General features: G+C 39.0%; 1 protein-coding gene across 1 annotated transcript in view; it reads right to left on the bottom strand.

Annotated features, from left to right (window-relative positions):
- LOC132132962 (ryanodine receptor 1-like) overlaps positions 1 to 24707 on the bottom strand; it is a 53225-nt gene that overhangs the window by 14594 nt on the left and 13924 nt on the right. The window contains exons 30-81 of the mRNA XM_059545591.1: positions 22639 to 22997; positions 22435 to 22564; positions 22156 to 22316; positions 21852 to 22014; positions 21404 to 21490; positions 21061 to 21287; positions 20466 to 20910; positions 18099 to 18695; positions 17817 to 18017; positions 17381 to 17492; positions 17031 to 17171; positions 16662 to 16935; positions 16458 to 16572; positions 16228 to 16360; positions 15946 to 16040; positions 15709 to 15844; positions 15243 to 15429; positions 14977 to 15088; positions 14772 to 14892; positions 14533 to 14702; positions 14122 to 14342; positions 13920 to 14010; positions 13681 to 13821; positions 13381 to 13544; positions 13198 to 13276; positions 12949 to 13038; positions 12560 to 12700; positions 12311 to 12388; positions 12141 to 12216; positions 11916 to 12039; positions 11710 to 11825; positions 11547 to 11614; positions 11323 to 11444; positions 11068 to 11117; positions 10745 to 10805; positions 10525 to 10651; positions 10321 to 10432; positions 10151 to 10232; positions 9929 to 10059; positions 8237 to 8554; positions 7913 to 8153; positions 7743 to 7830; positions 7495 to 7587; positions 6669 to 6683; positions 3680 to 3850; positions 3473 to 3532; positions 3257 to 3391; positions 2958 to 3070; positions 2704 to 2800; positions 2454 to 2560; positions 909 to 960; positions 597 to 671 (exon numbers count right to left, since the gene is read on the bottom strand). Of these exons, the coding sequence (XP_059401574.1) occupies positions 597 to 671; positions 909 to 960; positions 2454 to 2560; positions 2704 to 2800; positions 2958 to 3070; positions 3257 to 3391; positions 3473 to 3532; positions 3680 to 3850; positions 6669 to 6683; positions 7495 to 7587; positions 7743 to 7830; positions 7913 to 8153; positions 8237 to 8554; positions 9929 to 10059; positions 10151 to 10232; positions 10321 to 10432; positions 10525 to 10651; positions 10745 to 10805; positions 11068 to 11117; positions 11323 to 11444; positions 11547 to 11614; positions 11710 to 11825; positions 11916 to 12039; positions 12141 to 12216; positions 12311 to 12388; positions 12560 to 12700; positions 12949 to 13038; positions 13198 to 13276; positions 13381 to 13544; positions 13681 to 13821; positions 13920 to 14010; positions 14122 to 14342; positions 14533 to 14702; positions 14772 to 14892; positions 14977 to 15088; positions 15243 to 15429; positions 15709 to 15844; positions 15946 to 16040; positions 16228 to 16360; positions 16458 to 16572; positions 16662 to 16935; positions 17031 to 17171; positions 17381 to 17492; positions 17817 to 18017; positions 18099 to 18695; positions 20466 to 20910; positions 21061 to 21287; positions 21404 to 21490; positions 21852 to 22014; positions 22156 to 22316; positions 22435 to 22564; positions 22639 to 22997 (7605 nt within the window). The remainder of the gene's footprint in view (positions 1 to 596; positions 672 to 908; positions 961 to 2453; positions 2561 to 2703; positions 2801 to 2957; positions 3071 to 3256; positions 3392 to 3472; positions 3533 to 3679; positions 3851 to 6668; positions 6684 to 7494; positions 7588 to 7742; positions 7831 to 7912; positions 8154 to 8236; positions 8555 to 9928; positions 10060 to 10150; positions 10233 to 10320; positions 10433 to 10524; positions 10652 to 10744; positions 10806 to 11067; positions 11118 to 11322; positions 11445 to 11546; positions 11615 to 11709; positions 11826 to 11915; positions 12040 to 12140; positions 12217 to 12310; positions 12389 to 12559; positions 12701 to 12948; positions 13039 to 13197; positions 13277 to 13380; positions 13545 to 13680; positions 13822 to 13919; positions 14011 to 14121; positions 14343 to 14532; positions 14703 to 14771; positions 14893 to 14976; positions 15089 to 15242; positions 15430 to 15708; positions 15845 to 15945; positions 16041 to 16227; positions 16361 to 16457; positions 16573 to 16661; positions 16936 to 17030; positions 17172 to 17380; positions 17493 to 17816; positions 18018 to 18098; positions 18696 to 20465; positions 20911 to 21060; positions 21288 to 21403; positions 21491 to 21851; positions 22015 to 22155; positions 22317 to 22434; positions 22565 to 22638; positions 22998 to 24707) is intronic.

Here is a 24707-nt window from a genome sequence, read left to right as displayed (position 1 = left end):
ATCTGTTCACTTTAAAGTGTCATTATATGACTTAAAAGCTTAATGGCTAATCAATGCAATTTGCTGAATAATTTTCCAGCTTATAAGTAAAATACCACAAGCTGCAGTTTTTAGGTTATCCAAATATTCAAGAGTACAACAAAAAGCATAAAAACATTTCCTTAAGCCTAAATTACTAAACACGTATAATAATGTATAAAAACATATAATAATGCTGCACTTTTGGTATATAACAAATGATTGTTTTTGACAATTTAATTCATATTTAATTTTTTTTTCAGATGCATTCAGATTTTTTTTTTTTACCAATTAATATCTGTGTTTAGTAGGTGGCTCAAAGCTTCATGTGAACTGTTAAACACACACACAAAAAAAGTTAAAAACGCTGAAGTAATTTTAATGTAATAAAACATTAAATGGAGTTAGAGCACAGCCTGGACAAAGAGACATAAAATGGGATGTGAGTGAATGGATGGATGGATGGATAGATGGATGGATGATACAGTGGTTGGTTTGGATGTCACTCGGGTCTACCACTTCTGTGTCTTCCCCGTCCCCAGTCCCCGGACTCCCCCTACCATCTCTGTCTGTCGCACCTCAAAGGACATCTCTTCCTCCCCCCCCTCTTCCTCCTCCTCTCCCCCCTCATCCTCTTCACCGATGTGACAACTCTAAATTCACCAGAGATGGACACAAAGAACATTACACAGCATGAGATTTAATAATAATTCGACAAATATAAAACCTAATGGAAAATGGCTTAATTAACTGAAATGGAGAAAAGTTACAGTAAAGTAGCAGTATTTTATATATATATATGTGTGTGTGTGTGTGTGTGTGTGTGTATCTACATAAATATAATGACTAAACTGCTGATGATCGTTAACCATAAGACAAAGATGTCTCACCTTAGCCATGATATCAGCATATGCCATGTATAAGTAATCTATGTCCAGTTTACTGTGACAGAAGTGAGGGGAAAAAAGTCAATATACAGTCAAAGGGAATTAAAGACTTGGTAATCCTAATTGATCCTACAATTTATTTTTCTTTTTTTTTTATGATTGTAAAAATAATATAATTTTTAGATCATAAATACATATTTAGAGAGAGATATTTTTAGATGACAGACATCATGTGGTCAAATTTCTTTGTATAATGACTGTCAAACTATATAACTGACAGTTAAAATGACTAAAGAACACTGTACATTATAGAGTACTTCTAAACCTATTCATTACATACAGTGTATAGAAAAGAATCACCCCCCTTTAAAATAATCACATTTTGTTAATTTGCAGTCTGAAATGATGACATACAGGTACACAGTTTTTGTTTTATCCAGCTGTATTTCCTCGGTGCAACTTCAAACATCCAAGCGAAAGATATCAGAAAAATGGACTACAGTCTTCAAGTGAATCCACAGATTTTCAGTGGGGTTTAAGTCTGGGCTCTAACTAGGCCAAGCAAGGTTATTCACCTTTTTCTCCTTCAACCACTGTTTGGTCAGTTTTTCTGTATGCTTTGGGTCATTGTCATGTTGGAAGCCTTCTTCTGATTGACAACTTTCTGGCAGATTTTCCTTAAGAATTTTACAGTATTTTGCCCCATCCAGTGTTCCTTCTATTCTGACAAGTGTTTCAGTCCCTGCTGCAGAGAAACACCCCCATAACAGGATATTAGCACCTCCATGCTTTACTGTAGGAATGCTGTTATTTGGATGGGGAGCTGTATTGGATTTCCACCAGACATATAGTTTGGTGTTGAGGCCAAATAATTTCATTTTAGTCTCATCCGCCTCAGAATGTTCAAGGTTGAGTTTTGGCAAAGCTCAGTCGCATTCCCAAGCAAGCCACATATTTGGAGAATTTGTGATATTGTTGTCACAATGTACACAATGACCACTCTGTGTCATAAATTTCTGCAGCTGCTTCAGAGTTGCTGTAGGCCTCTTGGTCACCTCTCTGACCAGTTTCCTCCTGGATCTTTCATCCAGTTTGGAGCAACGTCTTGGTCGAGGGAGGGTCTGTGTTGTACCAAATACCTTCCATTTCTTAATAATAGACGTCACTGTGCTACTAGGCACTGAAAAAAACAGAGGGTGATCCTTTTTTTTCCCAACTCTGTGATTACTTGGATATTATAAGTTGCACTGAGTAAATACAGCTGGATAAAACAGAAACTCTGTCCATCTTCATTTCAGGCTGCAAAGCAACAAAATGTGATTATTTTCAAGTGGGGGTGAATCTTTTCTATACCCTTTTGTATATCTGTGAATAGTTTTTATTTTATAATAGATGATTACATAACATCATCAAAAGACCATGTGAACAATGTGAATAGCTTGAGCTGACTGTGTAACAGTCACTGGTTATGGCCATGTGATCATCTGTTTTGGCACCGGAAGCCAAATGTGTCACTGACTATTCAGAGATGTGGAGGGGATCTCACACCTCTTCTCTGTGAGGGCTGTGCGGCTAAAGTGAAGAATGAGCTGATGAAGAGGGTCAGGCTTTGTCTCCTTTTCCTCTTCCTCCTCCTCTTCTTCCTCCATTGCTTTCTATATCAGTAAGAAAAAACAAAAACAAAACACTGTTACTAAAATTTGTCTACAAAAAACTCCAACTAACAGGAAATGCATTCCACCCAGTATCTTTCATGCTAAAGAGCAGCAGTTATTTTTGGTAATGTCGAAGCACATACAGACAGGTCATCAATCATTCTGTCCTCAAAAGAATATCCTTCGGTTTGAATCCAGTTTCGCTTATACCCATCCAGGAACATGTTACATGCTCTATGCCTGAAAGAGAGACAACATACATTTATATATCTTTTCCAATCCATCCTTTTCTTTTTAATTAATTCTATGAAACAGACCACCTGGTGCAGAAACATGTACTTGTGTTGTATGATTGTGAACTGTCGATCATGTATGATTGTGAACTGTCTTATCTCACCTGGGCAGGTTGTAAAGGGGAGTCATCCTAAAACAGGCTACCACCGCTCTACGTCGTTGCTTTGACAGCAGTTTATGCCAAACCATTTTTTTGGACTTGAAAGGGTGCTCGGTCTGAAAAAAGAACAATCTTAGAGCCATTTTCAGATTTTAAACCACATATGGAATGGATATTATGTAGTTTAAATTAACATCTGAAGCAATTTGAGTTGGATACTGAAGTGGATACTGAAGTTGGATACCAAAATGTGCATTATTTGAGTTGCACTAGGAGTTTTAAACCTTGGAATTCAAACTCACCACTTCAATGTGGTAGAGAACTGCAGAGACCTCTTGAACCCGCTTCACAACTTTCTCTGGGGCATCTGCATCTTCTGCCTTTCCTGCCATTTCCTTATACAGTGCCATCTGCCAGCGCATAGATGGGTTGTCAACCTGAGGAGAGAGAGAGAGATAGCATCCAGATTTCAGCAAAAACACTTTTAAAGAACACTTTAACATCAGACATACACTTACCTTGCCCTGGAGGTGCAGGTTATTTTGCAAGAACTCTCTGACCTCCTCATTTGTGTCTTTCTATGGGTCAACAATACAACAGATATGCTCAATTTACCTGTTTAGTGGCCAACTTAAAGTTTTTAAGTGAAACTGTATACAACATCTAGGCTTGTAAGATAGACAAGATAGATAGAGAGACAGACAGATATTGGGTGACTACACTACCAAAGAATAGCGTGTCTTGGCCAGGTTAATGAGCTCCTGGTCTGCAGGAGAGCACATGTTAAGTCCAATGGGAAGCATTTTCTTCAGGGCCGCCACAATGAGGGATGTTTGAACAGAGTATCGATCTCCTCGTCTCTTTTTCTTGGTACGCTCCACATTCGAGCCACCAGCCTGAGATGACAGTAACATTCAAAGCATGACAACTGACATAGACATCATGAAAAAGCTTTTAATGAGACCTTATGGCTTCTTGTGAGAGGATTTCATATTGAATGATGTGCTGACATATTCTTTTGACCACAAAATGGACTTCCACCACAAGACTGTACTGTCATTTTATTGAGCAAAAACCAAAGCTTCCTGTTCCCTCAACAGGACCTAGAAAACTCCAAGTGGACCAATCTATCCCTACTCGAAGGCATTATTTCAGTCATTAGATTTTATTTTTAAAGTTAGGACTTCTTTAGAGAACAGTCCTTAGAAATGAGTCATTCTGATTAATAGGGTCATTAAGAGGGAAGGAAGGGTAAATGTTCAGGGTTGCTTTTTATAATAGGCAACAACCGTGGAGCTTAGTGGGGAGGACAAGTTGTAGTAGGTCTGAAGCTGAAATCTCAATACTAACTTAACAGAGAGGTGACAGCATCAAAAGGGGTAAAAATCATTCAGCTTCAACATCTTAGCTTAGATACATAATAGCAGCAGGCACTACAGGTGGACCGGTATTGTAACGTGTCAGTAGCACTTATTACACTCCATACATTGTCTGCAAGTACATGCACAGTCATAACATGCTCAGCCTCAGTGGGTGGAGGAGGAACTGCAATCCCACACAAAACTCACTCAGTGGAGTTAATTATAAAACCAAAGGGAAATGATTCTTTTGACTCATTTTGGGTTGCCAACCTTAAAGAAACCAAGGAAAGAGGCAAAGGAAATCATTTCAGTAATCTGGATCACACACATCCTGTTTGCACCAGTTTTGCCCACTGGGCCTCATTCAGGAAACATGAGAAAAACTAATTTTACATATAACTGTTTTGAATGCAATAAGTAAGAATGGTTTTAGACAAAAATTGTTCTGTTTATGCTTCATTAATGAGACCCATTACTGTAGTTGTTGAAATTTGAATTGGAGTACTGATCTTATGGTCTAGCTCTTAAGGTGGTCGCACATCGGACAAGAAGCACAGAGTTGCGCCGCGTCTAGAACCATTTGTACAACAAGTACAGCACGATGTAGCCTGGCGCTGCCAATGTGTGTACACCTATAGAAAATAATGTGGTCAAATTTTAAAGACATGGCACAATGCGATGCTGCGCTGCGCTTCTTGTCCGGTGTGCGACCGCCTTTAAGCTTCTAAAGTCTGACATATGAAATAGTCAGAAATTTTTTTTTTTCTTTAAATGGAACATTTTTTTTATGGAAGTTTGCGTGTTTTTATTCAGTATCATATTTGATCGACAAGTTCAAAGGAAGAAAGGAATAGAAAAGAAAAATTATGTATGGATAATCAAGTAAATCTAATTTGCTGCAGTCCATGTTAACATATTACTAAAATAAAAGTTATTCCTATGTTTACTTTATAAAAATCAGTTAAGTTTTCATAGCAAAAACCATGTAGTAGTGTAGTTTTTCAATCTTGACACTGTTAAAAAGGCCATAGAAATTTGTGTATCAAATATGATACAGTAGACTTGAGAGTAAAGATCACTCAAAATTAACTATACATGGCCTTTATGTGGGTCTCAGAGCTTAGACCGACATGTCCTTGTCTGGATCTTAAGGGCTCTGGTATTGGTCTAGATTTGAGTCTTGGGAGTCTTATATTAACTTCAATCCTGGTCTGAATAAAATAATCCATCTATTCTGTTGTGGTGATAACTCAGGATTCATTTCAGATGTAGACCACTGTGTTAATGCAACTGAACAATTAAAGCCAAGTTTTACAGGTTAATTAGTTCTACAATATGTAAATGTAATCCCTTTTTTCCACAATCCCATCTCAATCATTTGCTTTTGATTGCATTGGGGTCATGGGTTAAAAGGGGTGGATGGGGAGACAAAAATGGAACAATATGGAGATGTGAGCCATTGGATATACTGTAAGTACAGGAACAAATCCAGTTAAAGTGGGATTAAGTAGGCAAACATTAGAGGATGGACACTAAATGTCCCCCTTTGTCAAGGAGGATGTATGACGAAATATACATTAATTGAGGTCAAATTCCTTCACATGAATCCAGTTTAGGAAATGAACTGAAATACTGTTTGAATCGTTTGATGTGTGCATTGCTACAACTTGGTCTCAGTTGACTTCCTGAACAGATTAAATATTGACCCCAACCTGCAGCCGTTATACAAAAAGAAAAGGAAGAGAAGAGATGTATGAAGATCCCCATCCGAACTACAGTCCAACAGATGCAAACTGCTGTACAGGGTGATGGCACAGGCCTCCAGGGGCCCGGACCCTGTGTGACGGACATGGAATCAAGTGCCATGAGCCTGACTCAATAAAGAGTTCTTTCATCAAACGCCTCCATTCAGACTCCCCCCTCACACACTGGCTGGACGAATGGGTGTCCTGTGGCACATGTGTCCATGGGGATGGAATGATTCTTGAGACTGAGAGGGCTAATCTTTTCTTCTGCATGACAGTTACCCTTTTACTCATAATTCTTGTATTATATTCTCTTTAATTCACATTTTAAATTCTGTATCTATTAGAAATCTGATCCGTTAAGAGTATTACATTTTGGGGAAAAATAAACTACCATGATGCTGTCTAGCATATCAACTGCTATCCACAAATGAAACATGTAATGGAGAGCATGTTATTTCTCTAGACACTAGACTTGTCAAACAGTTGAGGAATCACAGATGTGTGTGTGTGTAGAGTGCCAGTGTGTTGGGAGGGGTTGATGAAATGCCCCCCAGATGTGAGGTGCCATGCGGTAGCACAGCAGTCGTGCAGACAGAGAAGCTAACCTCAGAGTCCCCGGTCTAGAAACCCACCAGCATCCAGATGAGAAAAAGAGGGCAGGGCACAGTCAGAGAGAGAACACCATTAACACTGTCATCTAAATCCTGTAAAACGTATCCGAAAAGCACTTGCCTTTTTGACTAAGAATAAGCGCAACGTCTTCAGAAAATGCATGAAACCACAGCATACTTTACCTTTGATGTGGAGCTTGTTGTAAAACATTTGTAAAAGATCACAACATTTACAATCAGTGTTGTTACTGGTTAACTAAAATGATTAGAAATTGTTTTGTTAATTGAATTGGAGCTTAAATTAAATATTAGATGAAACACTTAAACTTACTATTATTTTATTTTTATTTCTTTTTACAATTTTTTAAATAAAAACACATTTTCGAAGTGTTGTCTTGGCAACTAACTGAAATAAGTTTAAACTGAAGTAATAAAACTGAAATAAAAATAAAGCTAAAAAAAATTATATATATATAATATATATATATATATAAATGAACCAAAAAAGAACTACTAAAACAAATTTAATATTTTGTAGTTTTTTCTAGATTTTGATTTCATTTTAATTTTAATAATGTAATAGTATATAAATCATTCCAGAGTAACATACAAATACAACACAACTATTATGTAAACGTAATAAAGGAAGGAATGTATGAATTAATGTAAAATTGTCAATATACAGTTAAAACTAATATAAAGATATGCTATTCACTATTCAAAAAATACTCTGATCACATTATAATCAAATGTTGAAGTAAATCATTGATCAAATATGAAAGACTATGTCCCATTGATTGTACATTTCCAAGAGCCTCACCTTGCTCATCTTGCTCTTGCTGTCAGCAGTGAGAAAGGACATATTATTAATTTCGTTCATCACCACAAAGTTTTGCTCCTCTCGCTTGAAATTCTGCACAGAGAATGAGAAGATCAGTGAGGTACACAGAATTGTAGGTTGTTGTTTTCTAATGTTATTTGTTGCGGTTTCAATTAATTTGACTGCTGATACTGTGAGTAGCAGTTAGTTTTTTTTTTTTTTTAAATAGTCAGACAGTTGTCTCTTACATGAGATTTGGACCAGAAGATGAAGACCTCTCCCACCATGCGGAACAGCTCCTCAGCATCAGGGTCCCGGAACGTCAGCCATCTTGCTCTAAAACCCATGTGACAGTTAAAATGTCAAGACAGTTAAAAATGAATCCATTGAAAAAAAACACACAGGAACCACAAAATACCTGTTGTTATCCACATAGCGGATGAGAAGAGGGTAAAGCGCATACAGGTCCCTACAGAGAACTGCAAATTCATCTCTAATAGTTCCTTCCTCTTCGTCCCCCTCGGACTTCCCCTCCATGCGCAGGTGCTCCTCCTCAGCCACTACTTTAGCCGTACGCTTCTTCAGCTTCTCCATGGTGGGAATAAAATGGGATTTAAGCATCTCTGGTTTGGCTCGGCTTACAATGGGCTGGGAGAACACTGGATTGAGACAAGGATATTATGTTGAAGATCAGGTACTGAAACAATACAAGCACAGAGTTGAAAATGACAACTTCTCGTACCCGCTAGCCTCTTCATCCAGGAAGCTTCGTCAATTCCCAAGTTGTTGATCACAATTTTCATGATACTTCCCAGGAGCTGGTTGAGATGATCGGAGGTGACGTCTGTACACAACTTACCCTCCAATTCGGGAAAGTTCTCAACTCCTCTCTCCCACCAGCGGGGCAGATAGTTACACAGCATGGGCAGGGTGACCTCTATCACATGCGGCATCTCAGTGTAGCGGGCCCCCGATTCAGCCAGGTCCCCTATCTCTTTCAATAATATGTCTAGCTCAGGAATATCACACAGCTCCTGGACATGGTTCGGAAGGCCCAGGACTGTAGATATAAGGAAAATAAAAATCAGAAACAAATAAAGAAATTAACATTATATATATATACATTATATAATATATATACATACATTATATATATATACATTATATATATATATTAGGGGTGGCACGGTTCAACTTTTTCACGGTTCGGTTTGTTTCACGGTTTTAGAGTCACGTTTAGGTACAGTTCAGTATGTGCTATGTTTATGGAAAATCTATACTTTCTAATAAAAAAAAGAAGAAGAATATTCTATCCAACTACAAGCAACAGCACAAATAAATACAATAGAGTAAAGATACAAACAATAAACGGTGATTTTTTTTTTTGGCAGGTCTAGCATAAGTTTTTAGGTACCGAAATTGAATAAAGTAATCAAATGTAAAACAGTATTGCACATTGGACTGTATAAATTAAAGAGTATTCTTTATTAGAGTTACAAAAGCTTGTTAATCAAGAGCAGTGAGTGATTTCTTTGTTATTGCTGTTCGCTTAATATAAAGACTGATACAGTGGCCTACGTTCAGTTCGCTTAGTTTGCTGTAGAATTCTGTCCAAGACGGGAATTTTGACATAATTTTTGTCTGAATTTTCCATTTAAACACAATTCTTCAGAGAGATCTTAATATTTGGGCACGTTCTGAGGCGCGGGTTTGCACGCTTCGGGCGAGCGCATGCACACTTCTTCTCACTGCGCGCGCAAGCTCGTGTCCTTTAGCTCTTAAATTGTAAACCTTATACAGTCTATGGTTTAAACTGACAAAGCTTAAATTACTTTAGTTTAAATACATATTAACGTGTGCTGTTCAGGTTTCATCTGTGCACGCGCGCACACGCGGATGATGATGGAATAAATGACTGCTCATATTCCAGCATAAGGCATTCACAATGATCAAGAGTGATTTGTCCAGGTTTTTTTTCCCCCTCATCGCTGTTGTTGTAATGTCTGGGAATCCAGTATGCGCATCCATCAACAGAAACATAGATTAGATGAACCCTGTTTGTTTTACATGCAAACCATATTTACAGATGCTTTGTCAGATTTAAGATGAACCGCGGTCCCAGTTCGAACTGTGCCACCCCTAATATATATATGTTTATTTCTGTATTTGTTTCAGACAGAATCCTTCAGAAATCATCCGAAATCCAAATACCATCTGATATGCTGATCTGTTGCTCAAGAAATTTTTCTTATTATCAATATTGAAAGCAGTTGTGCTGCCTAATACTTTGGTGGAATGTTTTTTTTTTTCAGAATTCTTTGATAAATAGAGTTGAAAAGGATAGCATTAATTTTTAAATAGAAATCTTATGTAACATTCTAAATGTATATTATCATCTTTTAAACGGTAGTGTAGGTGCAAAGAAAGGACTTACTAGATCTTTCTCTGGGTGTCTTGGTAGTGTACACTGAAAATGCATTGTATTCATTAAGATGGGGCTCAAGGTAGGCCACAGGCATGGCTGCAGCGAGATGAGCAAGACATTCTCCAAGTGCTGGTCTATGCCTGATGTAAATATAGAGGAAAGCTATAGAAACCTCAACCATAGCCCCATCACAAACAGACTTATACTCACACACATTAGACTCTAACAGACCTCTCTGCATGAGGTGTTTTTACAGTTCCAGAAGAGTAGATACTACACATGATTCGGTAGCAGGACATCTGCAAATCGTCCACTAATAGAAGCAAGAGGAGACATGTTAATTTTACTAGATAATTTAATAATCAAATAATGGCGCATTTAGTTTTCAAAAAAGTCCTTACGGATAACATCATCTCCAAATTGGTGTTGAGCGATGTGGTCAAACAGCGAAGTAAGGACAGGGAGCAGAGCTGTTGTGGTGTAGTTAATATTCTGGGACACGCCTTTCACCGGCTGAGAGACAAAAAGCAAAAGGACTCGTGCCATGCAAAAACAATGCAGCAAATGAACCTTGTCTTATACAGTAAGTATTCCTCAAGCTGTACCTGATTGCCTTTGGAAAGTTTGCCAAGTTTGAGGTTCTCCACCATCTTTTCAATGTCATCAGCTGCACTCTCAAAGAATAAACGCAGTCCTGCTTTTACAATCTCAGGTCCGGATTTCATCACTGTTCTGTTAACATCAGAGAAACGAAAAAAAGACATTTAACTGCTGTGCAACCTTTCTGCACTTTGACTGGAAATTAATTTCAGCGACTTTCAGTACCTGGCATCAAGTGACCGTGCAAGGATATGAAGGCAGTTGACAATAGCAGGTGCATCCGTACCTGTGAATCACAAATAGAAAGTATTACATCAAGGAAAGAAAATCCTTTTTTTTTCAGTGGTTTTCAAACCCTGGGTCGCAAGACTTAAAAAGATGGGTCGCCAGGATTATTTAAGGAAAATGTATATATGGATTTAACAAAGTTCAAGACTCATGGAAGAAGGAAACGGATGGAAATCAACACACAAAATGAAAGGAAAAACATTAAGCAGTAAGAAAACAGAAAGGAAAAGTGATGGAGGACAGCAGAGTAGATATCTTACCAAAGAGAAACACTCTGTGTCGCACCAGGGCAGACATCTTACAGAAGATGCTGATACCGAATTAAAGGAAACCAAGGGAACATGAAGAATGAATATGAGAGAAGTAGGAAAAGAAAGCAGCCAGAAGAACATGGTGAAATAAAAGGTTTAAAATAAACTAATATGAAATATAATTAAAAGTAACAAAACACATGACGTAATAAGATTTGGTCTTGTATTTGACATACACATCATTTTGGACTGGTGTGTTGTTACCTTGCAATCATCTCTTTTTCCTTGTTTGAGGCATGTCCGCCACTGCCCAGGATTTTGGCCGGCGTGGAAAGGAAGTAGAGGCAGTGGTTTTTAAAATATTGATTTATCAAAGGCAAAAGAATCTGAGGATGACAGAAAAAAAACACACAAACAATATTAACAGCCTTGTGCTAATACTCAAATGCTGAAAGATTTCTTGGGCGTATAGACCACGAGAGACTGACCTTGGCAAAGAACTTGATCTCTTGTTCGTGTGGCGACTTTTCCACACGGCCGCTGCTCACAACAGCCTCTGTAAACACAAACGTCACAGGAAACTAATCTCAGTTCATACACAAATTCATGCAATAAGGATAAAGAACAAGGTTAAAGGATAAAAAGTTGTACCAAGATGTGCTATGAATTCCTGGGCAATATCCATCCACTTCAGCAGCTTCTGTAGGAAGCCATACGCAAAGCGCTTCTCAATAGATGAAATATCACTTTCCATATCTTTGAGACCTCTGGACAGAGACATTTTAGACAATAAGAATTACAGCAATTACATTATTCTGGAGTATATATGATTTTTTTAGTGGCTCCTGTTACTGTACCTTGTCACAGCATATCCATTAAGCTGCAGAAATTTAAGCAGCTCATATGCCTTCTCCCTATCTCGAGTCTTTTCTTTAGCCGTCAGTGTGTCATAAGGCACAAGCAAAGGGTGTGTCCCGCCCCCTAATTCAAAATACATTAAGAGAGATGTTGATGGACTATAATAACACAGCTAAACAATTTTAAAAAGTCTTTTACTGATGAGGCATTGGAGAAATGCAAACCTTTTGTTTGTAACTCCATTTTCTTTTTGCGCCCCCAGGTGTTGTGATAATTTTCTGCAAGCTGCTCTGCCATGGACTAGATCACATAGTGTGCGGTTAGCCACGATGCTCTCTATTGTATTGAAATGGTGATATTGAACTAAATGGGAATGTTTATTAGCACTGTGTACCTGTAGCTCTCTGGATAGTGTCATGCCTGAGATATCAATGGGCTGAGGGCTGTAGCCATGACTGGGGTCATAGGTCGCCTATGAAAATAAATTAATTATGATATTACTCTCACATTAAGAGTATCAATTAATATATGTAATTTGTCATTTAATATGAGAAACAAAATTCACAAAACATAACTTAGATACAGCAGTAATGCAGATAGTATTTGATTAGTATCTCAAGATATTTTCCAACTCTGTCCTTACCTGTGCAGTCTGTGAGATCTTGCGAGCTGTCTTCTTCTCTGTTTTCTCATCATCTCCATCTCTGGCTTTGTCCAAGGTCCACTCCCACGCAATCATGGCCTTGATGGACTCTTTAATGGGCCAGCGATAGATTTCTTTATCCTAATGCAAATATTATTGAATTAAAACATATGAAATAATAAACAAAAAGGTCTGAGAGTGAGTCAAATATCCCATCTTTTGTCTTTTTTTAATTTTATGATGAAATTGTGGTTCGTAATATATGTTTTTGGTTTATCTTTGTTAAATTTGTTGATTCCTTCTGCACTTGGATTGAGTCCTCCCTTGTTCCGGGCTTCACCATAGTTACAGTGAGGCTGAAAATCTAATATTATATGATGTCTAGTTACCTTTTCAGAGAACGTTTTGTAAGGCCTGAGCATGGGATGAGTCTTGGCATTTTCGTCCAGCACCTCACCAAAAGTCCAGTTGTTTTGAATCTGATGGATTATAAGGCACTGGTAAGACTTTCACACAAATAAATAAATACATAAATCAGACAGTAACCACCTAGGAACCACCTACATCATAACATACCACACAGAACCCAATAGCATTTTGTTATAAATAAATAAGTGAACAAATAATAAAATACATACCTTTTCAAAAGCCCATCTGTCATGTGTGTATTCTGCATATCTGTTGATGAAACCGTCCAGCTTCTCAGGAATAATAGTGCTATAAAAAGAGAACATTAAAACAGCATAAGTAAATATATATGTTTTTTTGTAAATGTTATTTCTCTCACAAAAAAAGAATATAATAATAATAATTAAATGTACTTGGTTGTATCCACAGGTTTGGGGTCAAAGTTGCCCTCAGCATCGACAGAGGCCTTTTTCTCTGTTTTGGAGGAGTAACTGGCATCCACATAATCAGGAGGAATCGCTCCAGCAATCGCACATATACAAGGCATGGCAATTTTGAATAGCTCTGCATCAAATTTCTGTTGGTAGACACAAATTAGAAAAGCTATAATGTTATGACGTCTATTCACTCTACTTTGGGACAGAATTACACTCTCAAACAGCTCAGTAACAGCATCTTCTTTATTTATTACACAAAAGAGGGTGTATTCCCACCTTGTGGGCCAGAGATTCAAAAATTCCCCAAAAGAGTTTACGGGTCAGATGAAGCTCTTCCTCTGATGATACGCCAAAGTTAGCCCAGCCATTGGGCAAACAATAGTACTTCCAACAACGCTCATAATGATTAGTAAGCAGCTGCAAAATAATCACACACAGATGAGATAACTGTAGAAACCAGTTTTTTTAATTAATAGGGTGTTAATTAACTGATGTATGATAATATAATGCCATACCTTAAGGGGCATTTTAGCATACTCGTTCAGAATCGGCACGTCAAATACCAGCCGCCTGAGGAGGTGCTGGAGCATGGAGGGACGCAGGTACCTGTACAGCAAACATTACACAATAAGCAAAAGGATGTTGAGTCACCAGTAAAATTATGAAAAGTGCACACTTGTTGTTTTATTGCTGTTTGCTGCAGTGAATAACACTCACCTGCACAAAGACATGAGGCATTCCTCAATTACATCTCTCTGAGCTTTGGTAAGAGAGCGTCCTCGGGACAGCCTGTAGATGGTGTGGAGCATGGAGTCGATCATGATGGCACGGTGGTCCGTGCCGGCAAATAAAGGAGCACATTTAGTGATGAGAGGAAGCACTGCGGAGCACAGATAACGGTTCAGAGCCAGGGCCATTTCTGTAGTGCTGAATGCAGCCTTAAAGAAAGAACAGGATAGTAATTGTGACAGTACTGCAGACAGTTATGTACGTAGAATGTTGCAAGCTAAACTTGAACCCACATTTCTCATGTGAACACCACAGCTCAACATATCTCATAATTTGAATGCGATCACAGGCAGCATTTTCTTAGTGAAGAAATATACAGATAAGATACAGATATCTTACTGTGTCTAAGGAAGCTGCAGCTCTCATGTCAGGCAGAAAGCCCACTTCCAGTACATGCAACAGAAAGTCCTGGTTGTCGATGCCATATACTCTGTCCAGGAACAGGACCATTGGTGCTTTATGATCAGGCACAAAACTGGCAGACATCTTTGGCTCAATGATGCTGTTATCTGAAATATAATGAGTAAAAGTGTGAGAATGGTAAGAATACATGAATCAAGCTTTTAACTGATCATTACCTTTCCCAAAAGCAGGTATCTGGAATGACAAGCTGATCACACCAACCAGATCCTCAATAGGCACCAGAGATCTAAGAATGGCTCTGATTCTCAAAGCCTCACCTTTTCCAGCTTGGATCAACTATACAAGAAAGGAAGCATGAGACATTCAATTAAGCAAATTTCCTTTAGTATCACTCAATCTTTGGCATACAAATGCACTTACATGCATCTCAGGTGCACAGCGACCCAGCAAATCAATTAGAGCTGAGTAAAAGGACATGATGGCATTTCCCAGGTGCACTCTGTTCTCCTCATGCTGTTCCTCACCTCCAAACCTGACACAACATTAACAAAAAAACACTGCAAAACCTTTCTACATACCACTGGGAAATCTAACAGTAACAAAGCATCACACAGGGTGACTTTATCAGGATAAAATGGATTAATAATAGCACAAAGTAATGTAGTACAGAGATGCTTTGCACTCACATGGGGAAGCGTCTGTCTTTTTTAATAGTGGGTCCATCTCTTGCAGGATCCTCTGAGATCTTAATAGCTTCTTCAATAGCAGCAAGCAGACCGTTGCCCCCTTCTCCTCTCAATGCGGGACCAAAACACTCAGGCCTCCTGATCAGCAGTCGGACCACCACATTAGCATTCTCCTCCACACTCTCTCCTGAAATGAAAACATTATACAAAACGTATATAGCTATACCTTAAATTTATATTATTATTTTTATTTATTTATTGTGTTAGCAGCGCAAAAAGTTGTGGGTTCGATTCCCAGGGAACATGTTCACAAAGCGTCTGCCAAATGCATAAAGGTAAAAATCATCATATTAAGACTCTCACATTAACAAGCAAACCAGAGTATACAGTATCTAATGTACGCAAACTACACATGTCTCTTCTTTGTTCAGTTAGTTACAACCATCATCACATCATAAATACAAACCATTAACAAATACAGCGAAGCGCAGGAAATCCAGATACTTCTCGCCTCCACATGGATTCCACCCGATATCTGGGTAACCTTTTGATAAGAGCATAGGGCAGCTTTGCAAGCCACAACCTGCCAAGTACTTCACCACCTGCATATACAGAGAGAGAGAGAGAGAAAAAAAAATTTTCTGGGGGCCACAAAAAAAACGGTAAACAAAAAAAATTATATTTGTACTTTAGGTTGACACACCATCTCCAAGTCTTGCTCTTGGAGAGCCAGGGCAAGTTCATTGTTATCAATACAGGATGCAGCAGCAACATCAAGAGGAGTGGAGCCACGCATTCCTGAAAAATTGTTTACTGGTTTATTGATGCGACCCTAAATAGTTCACATTTATAGGTGAATATAATAAAATTTAATTAGATTTACTTCAGTTATAACTTGGCTGAACATAAAAGCACATACTGCAGATTAAAAGTTATTAAAAATGAAAGCTTAAAAAGGTGAGTTTCTTTCAGAATCCGGCTTTACCCAGCCCAATCCCACTGTTCTGCAGGAGGTAGCCTAGGTGATCGAACATTGAGCGCTGATTCTGTCTGCTGATACGGCAGAAATAACACAGGAAACGACAGCAGTTGGTCACCATTCGTGGAAATCTGATCTCCTGCTCAGAGCAAATGCAAATTCAATATAAAAAATCTTTCAAACCAATCAAATGTTTCAATTTCACATAAAAATTTGACTTTTAAAAAATGGCATGCCTTGGAATCTCCACCTCCGAGTACGTTCACCATAACCTCCATGACCGTCTCGTGCATACCCAGAGCTCTCATCAGGTTGGGGTGCTGGTAGAATACCCTGTTGCTCATAATATTTCTGAAAAAGAAAGACGGAAGGTATCTATCAGTTGCTTTTGTTACTTATTGAAGTTGAAGGACTTTTTTAGGATGCAATCATGCACTCACCCAATACTTTGGATCATCAGCCTTTCCTCTTCAGGTCCCATCTGTACGATGAGCAGGGAGCGGATCTGTCCCAGACACTCCAGTAGCTCCATTGTGTCTTGCACAGATACTGCATTGATAATGTAGGCTTTGGGCAATGCTCGGATCAGCTCACCCAGGGCGTCGTACTGCCGGTGTAGCAGACTGAACATAAGCCGCACCAGCTCAGGGTTCTGAATGAAAGACTCCTGAGCCCAGTGGATCATAGTGTGGGAGATCAGCTCCTGAAGAGTGCCTGTGACACAAGATCAAAAGTTTGTGTAATTATGCTACGGAAAAAAAAATCTAATGTGAATCGCTGAAGTCTAATATGAAGTAAAAATAATTTACTGGGTTTTTTATCTTCTTCAGGTTCAGGCTCAGCCTCCGGCTTCTTTCTCAAGCTCTTAACTTTCTCCACTAGTCTCAGAAGGCGCCCATGGAGAGAGGTGTCTACCTCCTCTTCCTGCTCCTCCTCTTCAATATGAACCCCTATAACAGAGAAGGAGAATACATGTGACTCCCTACATTACGTTTGACAACAGTGACGCCTTAAATCTGAGGTTTTAAAAAAAATTGCATGTGGAAACAGGAATGATACGTTAGTAGCAACAAACGAGGTCTAATTATATTGTTCTACATATAAAACAGCGTCAGTATATGTTCTCTGAAAAGGGATTATTCTGTATGGTTAAACTGACCACAGTGAGCCAAAAGGTCATGGTGAAAGGTCAGCAGGCCATTCCGGACTTCCTCAGGAACAGGGCAGTCTTCCTCCTCTGGACTGTTCTTAAAACTCATCAACATGTACACCTGAATAAAAAGTGTAAGTGTTAATGTTAGCTCTTTTTTTTCCTGGACAGAAAATGCAGCCTTGGTATATATAAAAAAAAAAATATATATATAATATATATATTTTATATATATATTATATATATATATTATATTATATATATATATATATTATATATATATATATATTATATATATATTATAATGATAATAAATAAATAAATATATATATATATAAATATAAAATATATATATATATAAATATAAAATATATATACATAAATAAATGTAAATATAGAGCTAAAAAAAAGCTAGGCTGCTCTCTCCAGGGCGGCTGAACATTACCTGTTCCTGTGGAGGGGAGCGGAATTCGCGGGTCTTGCGGGCTGTTTCTGCTGCGCTCATCGTAAAGGCCTGCATGAGATCATTATATCGGTGTCTCTGATTGGTCTGCACCAGGTTGACAAACCTGTCCGAGAAAGCAATAATGGCTTCCACTCTGTGACGCAGCTCACAGTCACAGAAATATTGCAGGAGAGTACACATCTAAGGATGAGAAAGACAGAAAAATCAACAAGTGAGAGACATACTAAGACGTATGAAAGTCTTCAATCAGTAATACTTCACCTGAAGTTTAACAGACTCAGGAAGCTTCATGTGCAGCAGTCCCTCTCCCACATCCTCCTCGTCCTTCACTTCTGCCTCTGCTGCACCAGTGTCTTTCTCATCTTCTCTATCTGTTGTTTTCTCTCTATCCATTTTTTCCACAGCATGTTCAATCTCTTTCCCTTCCTTTCCCACCTGCTCTTCATCTTCCTCCTCCTCAGGTTCGAGCTCATCCTCTTCCTCAAGCTCTTCTTCCTCTTCCTCTCCCATTCCTTCATCCAGCAGCTCTCCCTCATTTTCACCCTCTACTTGCTCCTCTTCCTCTTTTACCTCCATTCCTTCCTCTTTGCAGACCAGCTGTTGCTCGGCATCTCCAATTTTGGTGGCCTCCAGTTCTTCTGCCGGGTTCTCACCATCAGTGAAGACGGATGGTTCGATCAGCTTCAGGATGTGTTTGACATCATTGTCATCAAACACGCCCATTATTAGTAGAGTGCTGATGAGCTTCAGAATGGGCACAAAGTGAAACTCAACGCTGCCTCCAACGGGATCCCGCATAGCCTGGCCACCGTCCTGCACAGCTTCTGTAAGCATGCTGAGAGCATGGTCTTTAAGCATCTACAGTACAGAAAGACAAAAAGAGTCAGCAAAAGAAAACTAAAGAAGCCAATTTTGTGGTAGTCTTCAAGTCTACAAGTAGGGAAAGTCGTGGCCTAATGGTTAGAGAGTCGGACTCCCAATCGAAAGGTTGTGAGTTCGAGTCCCGGGCCGGCAGGAATTGTGGGTGGGGGGAGTGCATGTACAGTTCTCTCTCCACCTTCAATACCATGACTTAGGTGCCCTTGAGCAAGGCACTGAACCCCCAACTGCTCCCCGGGCGCCGCAGCATAAATGGCTGCCCACTGCTCCGGGTGTGTGCTCACAGTGTGTGTGTGTGTGTTCACTGCTCTGTGTGTGTGCATTTCGGATGGGTTAAATGCAGAGCACAAATTCTGAGTATGGTCACCATACTTGGCTGAATGTCACTTCACTTTCACTTTCACTTTCACTTTCAAGTCAACAAGACACTAGGGGTGTAACGGTACGTGTATTCGTACCGGACCGTTTCGGTACAGGGGCATTTCGGTACGGTGCACGTGTGTACCGAATAACAGAGTGCAATATTTTGTGCGCGGAACAAGTACATTTTCGTGTTTCCAAACGAACATATTAAGTGGCGGAAGTCTCCGCATTCAGCGCAAATCCCGCCCTGCAGCTGATTTCTAAGGCCGGTGTTCTGACAAATAATGCTACCTATCAGATTATGCTACCAACACTGTATTTATCATACTGTAAGGGTAGGTTTAGGGTTGGGGTAGGTGTACATGTTAATAAAGCCTCACACCTTATTAATATCATGCATGAAGCAAAATCTGATAGGTAACACTTTTCGCTATCGAATTATGCTACCATTGGTTTTAATGGGAGGTAGCATTTTTCGACAAGGCAGCACAAATCGACAGAACACCGGCGACACACTGGATGCGTGGCTTAAGCGTCTCAGCTGCGTGGCGTGTCCGTTTTTAATTCGGCTCCCATGTTAACAGGTTAGAGCTTGCAGACTGCCTGCGTGAGACGCGCGGAAAACGCGTGCATGCTCGAAATAGAACTGATGCCTATTTTTCACGCGACACGCAAGCATGTTGGAAGCGTTTCCAGGCAAAATAGAATAGGAAAATATGTTTATATGTAATTTTGTACACAAATACATATTAATTCATGACACTTTGATGTTTGAAAGTCTATAGGTTGACAAATTCAGATATAAATGTAATTTCAAAAATAAATTAATAATTATCGATTTTCAAATATTGCACCTGTCAAACATAGTCTATTTTGCCGTCAATACTGTTGACGGTGTCCTTTATCAGTAGGCTTTATATTTATGGTCAACATGAAGTATAGATATTGTTGTCATGAAGACAAGAGCCTGGTCTGTCGGCGGTCTCCCTGTCACCTACAGCAGCAGGCACGGCACGGTTCTGGTGAAGCAGGCCTACAAGCTGGGATTGGTAATGCTGCACTGTAATCATAGTTATTTATTTATATTTTACATTATATTTTATTATATGATATTGGTTTGAGACTGAGCGTATTTTATTTAGAGGAGAACTTTGCAGCAGTATTTTATTTCTTATTCTTTTTTTATTTTATATATATTTAATGAAAAAGTATTTTTTTTAAAAGTGTATAGTAATAAACAACCTGCAGTTTAATGTTTGCATTTCTTTCCCTTACTGTACCGAAAATGAACCGAACCGTGACTTTAAAACCGAGGTACGTACCGAACCGTGATTTTTGCGTACCGTTACACCCCTACAAGACACCAATCTAATTTCCTCCACCTACCTGCAGGGGTATGATGGGGCTGAGGGTGTAGAGGTCTGCATTAGTGCCCACAAACCCAGTTGGGGCAAAGTGTAGTTTGGGGCGTAGACAGGTGGTGAGGCCGACCCCAGGAAGCGCATGGGCCTTCTCAGCATCTGAATAGAGGGTGATGCTACGCGTGTCATCCGTCATGGGCACAATGAACTCTTTATTAGTCATGAGACGGTTGCGCTTGGCAGATTCGAGGTGCATGGAGATGAGCAAGTCGTAGTAGCCGCTGCGGATGGGGCCGGGAAGGTAGGTGTTTTCAATGGCATAAAAGAGCTGCGATTCATCAACGTGGCTGCAGAGGGCATGTGCAACACGGTTGTTGCCCAGAGCACACACAGAGCCGTACAGTTTCAGTGTGTGGTAATGGAACGTCATTAGGTCGGTGCGCTCTGACAGTTCCAGGATGTCAATGCACCTAGAGAAGAGAGGAAAAGATAATTCAAGTTATCAGTTTTGAAAGTAACATTTTTCATAACACTTAATTCTTTTATTTCAAAAGATCAAGGATTTTCTTTTCTATTTTCTAATTAAATAACCAAGTTATATTTTCATCTTAACGAAATACCTGTTTTCTTCTGGAATGTGCAACGCCATCATAAAAAGAGGTTCCATACAATGCACCTTCCAGCCCTGCCTCTCACTCACACGGCCAGTTTCAGGGATCAAAAAGTGATTAGGCATTCGGCTCCAGATGACAGGTGTCAACATCTGGACATCCAACCTGGGAGGACACTGAGGTACTGGGTTCTTATGGTCGCTACGGAACATGGCCGCAGAGATGGGCATGATGTTCTGAATATAGAGAAGAAGAAGTGAAATAAAAATAAAGAACAATTTAAATTTAAACAACAGAATTGCTTTAGAATGTTTGTACAATCAAAATGACATCTTTAGTACGAGATAGTGACCTTTAGTTTGCCGAGTTCCACCTGTAACATGTTCTGGCTTGATGGCAAACAAAAGACAGCAGGGAAGAGCTTAGTACTGGGTTCCACCTGAAACATAGAGAAACAGCTTAATGTCACATTAAATTGAAATAAAATTATATAAATTAAGTATTTTAAATTTCTTTCAGGATATTTAACACGTCAAAAATGTTGTCCCTTTTCACACCATGTCAATATTGGCATCAATGAGTTTTCTACATAAACTAATATATAATATTCAATAATAAAAAAATACACAAAATTAATATTTTGATCATTATGTTATTTAAAGTTTATGTACTTTTGATACATGTGTTAATCTAGTTCTTTCTACATCTTAGCCTGAGAATTTACCTACAGTAGTTCCTTATGTAGTTGTGAGTTACAGGAAACAAGGGAAAGCTAATTTACTTTGACCACTTTATCTCACCTGGTAAAAGGCATTGATCTCTTTCTCGTTGGCTGTAAAGGTCATTAGTCCTGTGTCCAGGTCCACCAAGCAGCCAATCACAAAGTCCTCCTGGCTAATGCGTGTTTGCTGTGAGCTGCTAAACTCTCCTCCCCACACCATGTAGCAGTTGCTGCGTTTTACACTGAAGAAAGCAGAGAAAAGACACTGAGATGTTCTGAGAAAAGTGACATGAAATGGTTAGAGTTAAGCCTGGGTCCTTACTCATGTATGCCTGTTCTGGTGGAAAATGTACTGAAGTATGTAGCAGCATGAATGGTCTTACCTGTCATGAATGTTGCCTTTATCGTCCCCAACTGTAACGGTTACATTTCTGACTTTACCAAGATCAAAGTGTGGGTCATACTGGTGGTAGTCAGGAGTGACCCACCCTACCCATACTCCACTGGGCTCCTGTCCAGCAAACACCCGAACTGAATAATAATACTGGTGGAATGAAAAGAAGGGCTTTTGTTATACATGACAACATTGTCATGGATCAAAGTATTATTTAGATGAAATTATGCAAATGATACAAAGATATTTAGTAAAATTGAATCCATACAGTCGTTGTGTTTGAGATAATATCAGCATCGTCTCGATCATCTGGGACTACGTCCTCCATCAGACGAGGCACTGTTGGAACCACCGGTGGTGGGGCTATAAAAGCTGCTTTCTTAGCCTTGGAAAAAAAGCTGAAAATCACAGATATTTTGTCATTTTAGAATCAAACGAGAGAACTACAGATCTCTGCTGTATCTTTTCTCACCCTTTCTTTTTGCTCTTCTCTGTGGTGATGTCCTTCTCATTCTCGCCCTCTCTGTTGCCAGGAAGCTCTTTCGGGACAGATGGCTCTTTTTCTTTCTCATCTTGCTCCTTGCGAGTGGCTGACTTCTTCAGGAGCTCAAATTCAGATTCGGGGTCCACCTCAAGAGCCTCATCTTCAGGGATAGTGAGGGTTCGGGTGAGGGGAGAAGCTCCCACTGGCACCTTGAAAGTTTCATGGAATTCTATCGGCATGCTGAGTCTAAAGAACAAAAGGTCTGTGTTGGCATTCTGAGACCCAAACGTCCTATGGGTTAGCTTCAGACAGGGGGCGCTATCCACTGTTCCGTCCACAAGGGACACCTATCGAAGCAATTAAAGGAGAAAAGGGGTCTGAGACAATGTTATTTTAGCATTATCTTTAAACTATTATAGTATATACAGTGGGTATAGAAAATAATCACCCCCCTTTAAAATAATCACATTTTATTGCTTCGCAGCCTGAAATGAAGACATGAAGAAATTATGTTTTTACTCAATGCAATTAAAATTCAAGTTTTTTTCATCTAAAATGTATATTTTTTTATTTTACTTTATTTCAGCTTTGTTTTAATGAATGAAAATTTATTTAATCAATTCACTGGATTTAGAAAATGAAGAAAGACCTGGTTGACCATATGAGCCATTTTCCCAGGACGCGTCCTTGACTGGATTTTTATATTGCCTAAAATATCCAGAATTTTGCTGTTTGTGCTGTGAGGATCGATCATTGTATGACATTCATCTTTAGAAAGCAGAGCAGACAGCTCCTTATGCATTCAAATCACTCTCTTGGTACTTTGGTGTCATACAATTATCGGTGCACAGCGATGTTCATTCATTCAACTTGAAGCAAACACCTAACATGTACGTATATTTCCATTGCTTTGATCGTTCTTTTGATTTGATTGGTCGATTGTGTACTAGGGATGTCCAGATCCGATCACGTGATCTGAAATCGGGCCCGATCGCGTGGTTTCAGACTCGATCGGAATCGGACGTTACCTCCCGATCAGGACTCGGATATATATATATATATATATATATATATATATATTCTCATTAATTTTTAACACATCTTTTGTTATGCGGTGGCACAGAGTTAGACCCTTTTGACTCCACACAGAAATAGCGACGCGTGCGGCACGACATCACTTTGTTTTCAAGAGCTGGTGTGAATAAATATAGATTCAAGCTCAAAGAGACATGATAGTTTGCGCATGACCTGATATTTCATTCGGACTCAGGATACAGCGAGATGAACATCACAGAGCGCTAAACTCTCATGCAGTGTGTGTTTCATTCATACTCGAAGCCGGAGCGCGCTCTCGCGCTGATATCAGGATATTCCTAATATGGACAAAAGCGTCCAGCTATGCTGTGGTGCTCACAGGAAAACAGAAACTTATGCAAACACGAAGACATTAATATACGATCACGACAATAAATTGTTCTTCAAGTCATCTCCAGCAGGTGATAAATAAAGTATGAACAATGCAGTGCTGATTGGCATAGTATTTATTACAGTATAGAAACTATTCTGCATTATCATGTGATAAACAGTGTTTGTAGTATATAAACAAATCATTATTATTTGTTATTGTCCAGCATTTATAGATTTCTAAGCCAATTAAAAGCTAGAAATTAGAGAAAAAATAGTTGCCTATACTACCAGGCAGAAGTTTTTGAACAGTAAGCTTGTTAAGGTTTTTTTTTTTTTTTTAAGAAGTCCCTTCTATTCACCAAGCCTGCATTTATTTGATCCAAAGTACAGCAAAACAGTAAGATTTTGAAATATTTTTACTAGCCTATTTAAAATAGCTGTTTTATATTTGAATATATTTCAAAATGTAATTTATTGAACATCCTGGATCTGTTTTTTCGCTCTTCTTTATTCTTTTTTTATGTATTATAGAAGTATCGGATCGGGACTCGGTATCGGCAGATATTCAAAATCAAATGACTCGGACTCGAGGACAAAAAAACCTGATCGGTACATCCCTATTGTGTACCATACCTGCATCTTATTTGTCA

Source organism: Carassius carassius, chromosome 49 (genome assembly GCF_963082965.1).
Source record: "Carassius carassius chromosome 49, fCarCar2.1, whole genome shotgun sequence".
Classification (NCBI taxonomy): domain Eukaryota; kingdom Metazoa; phylum Chordata; class Actinopteri; order Cypriniformes; family Cyprinidae; genus Carassius; species Carassius carassius.
The sequence above is the reverse complement of the archived record's forward strand: the minus strand, read 5'-3'. Positions and strand labels throughout refer to the sequence as shown.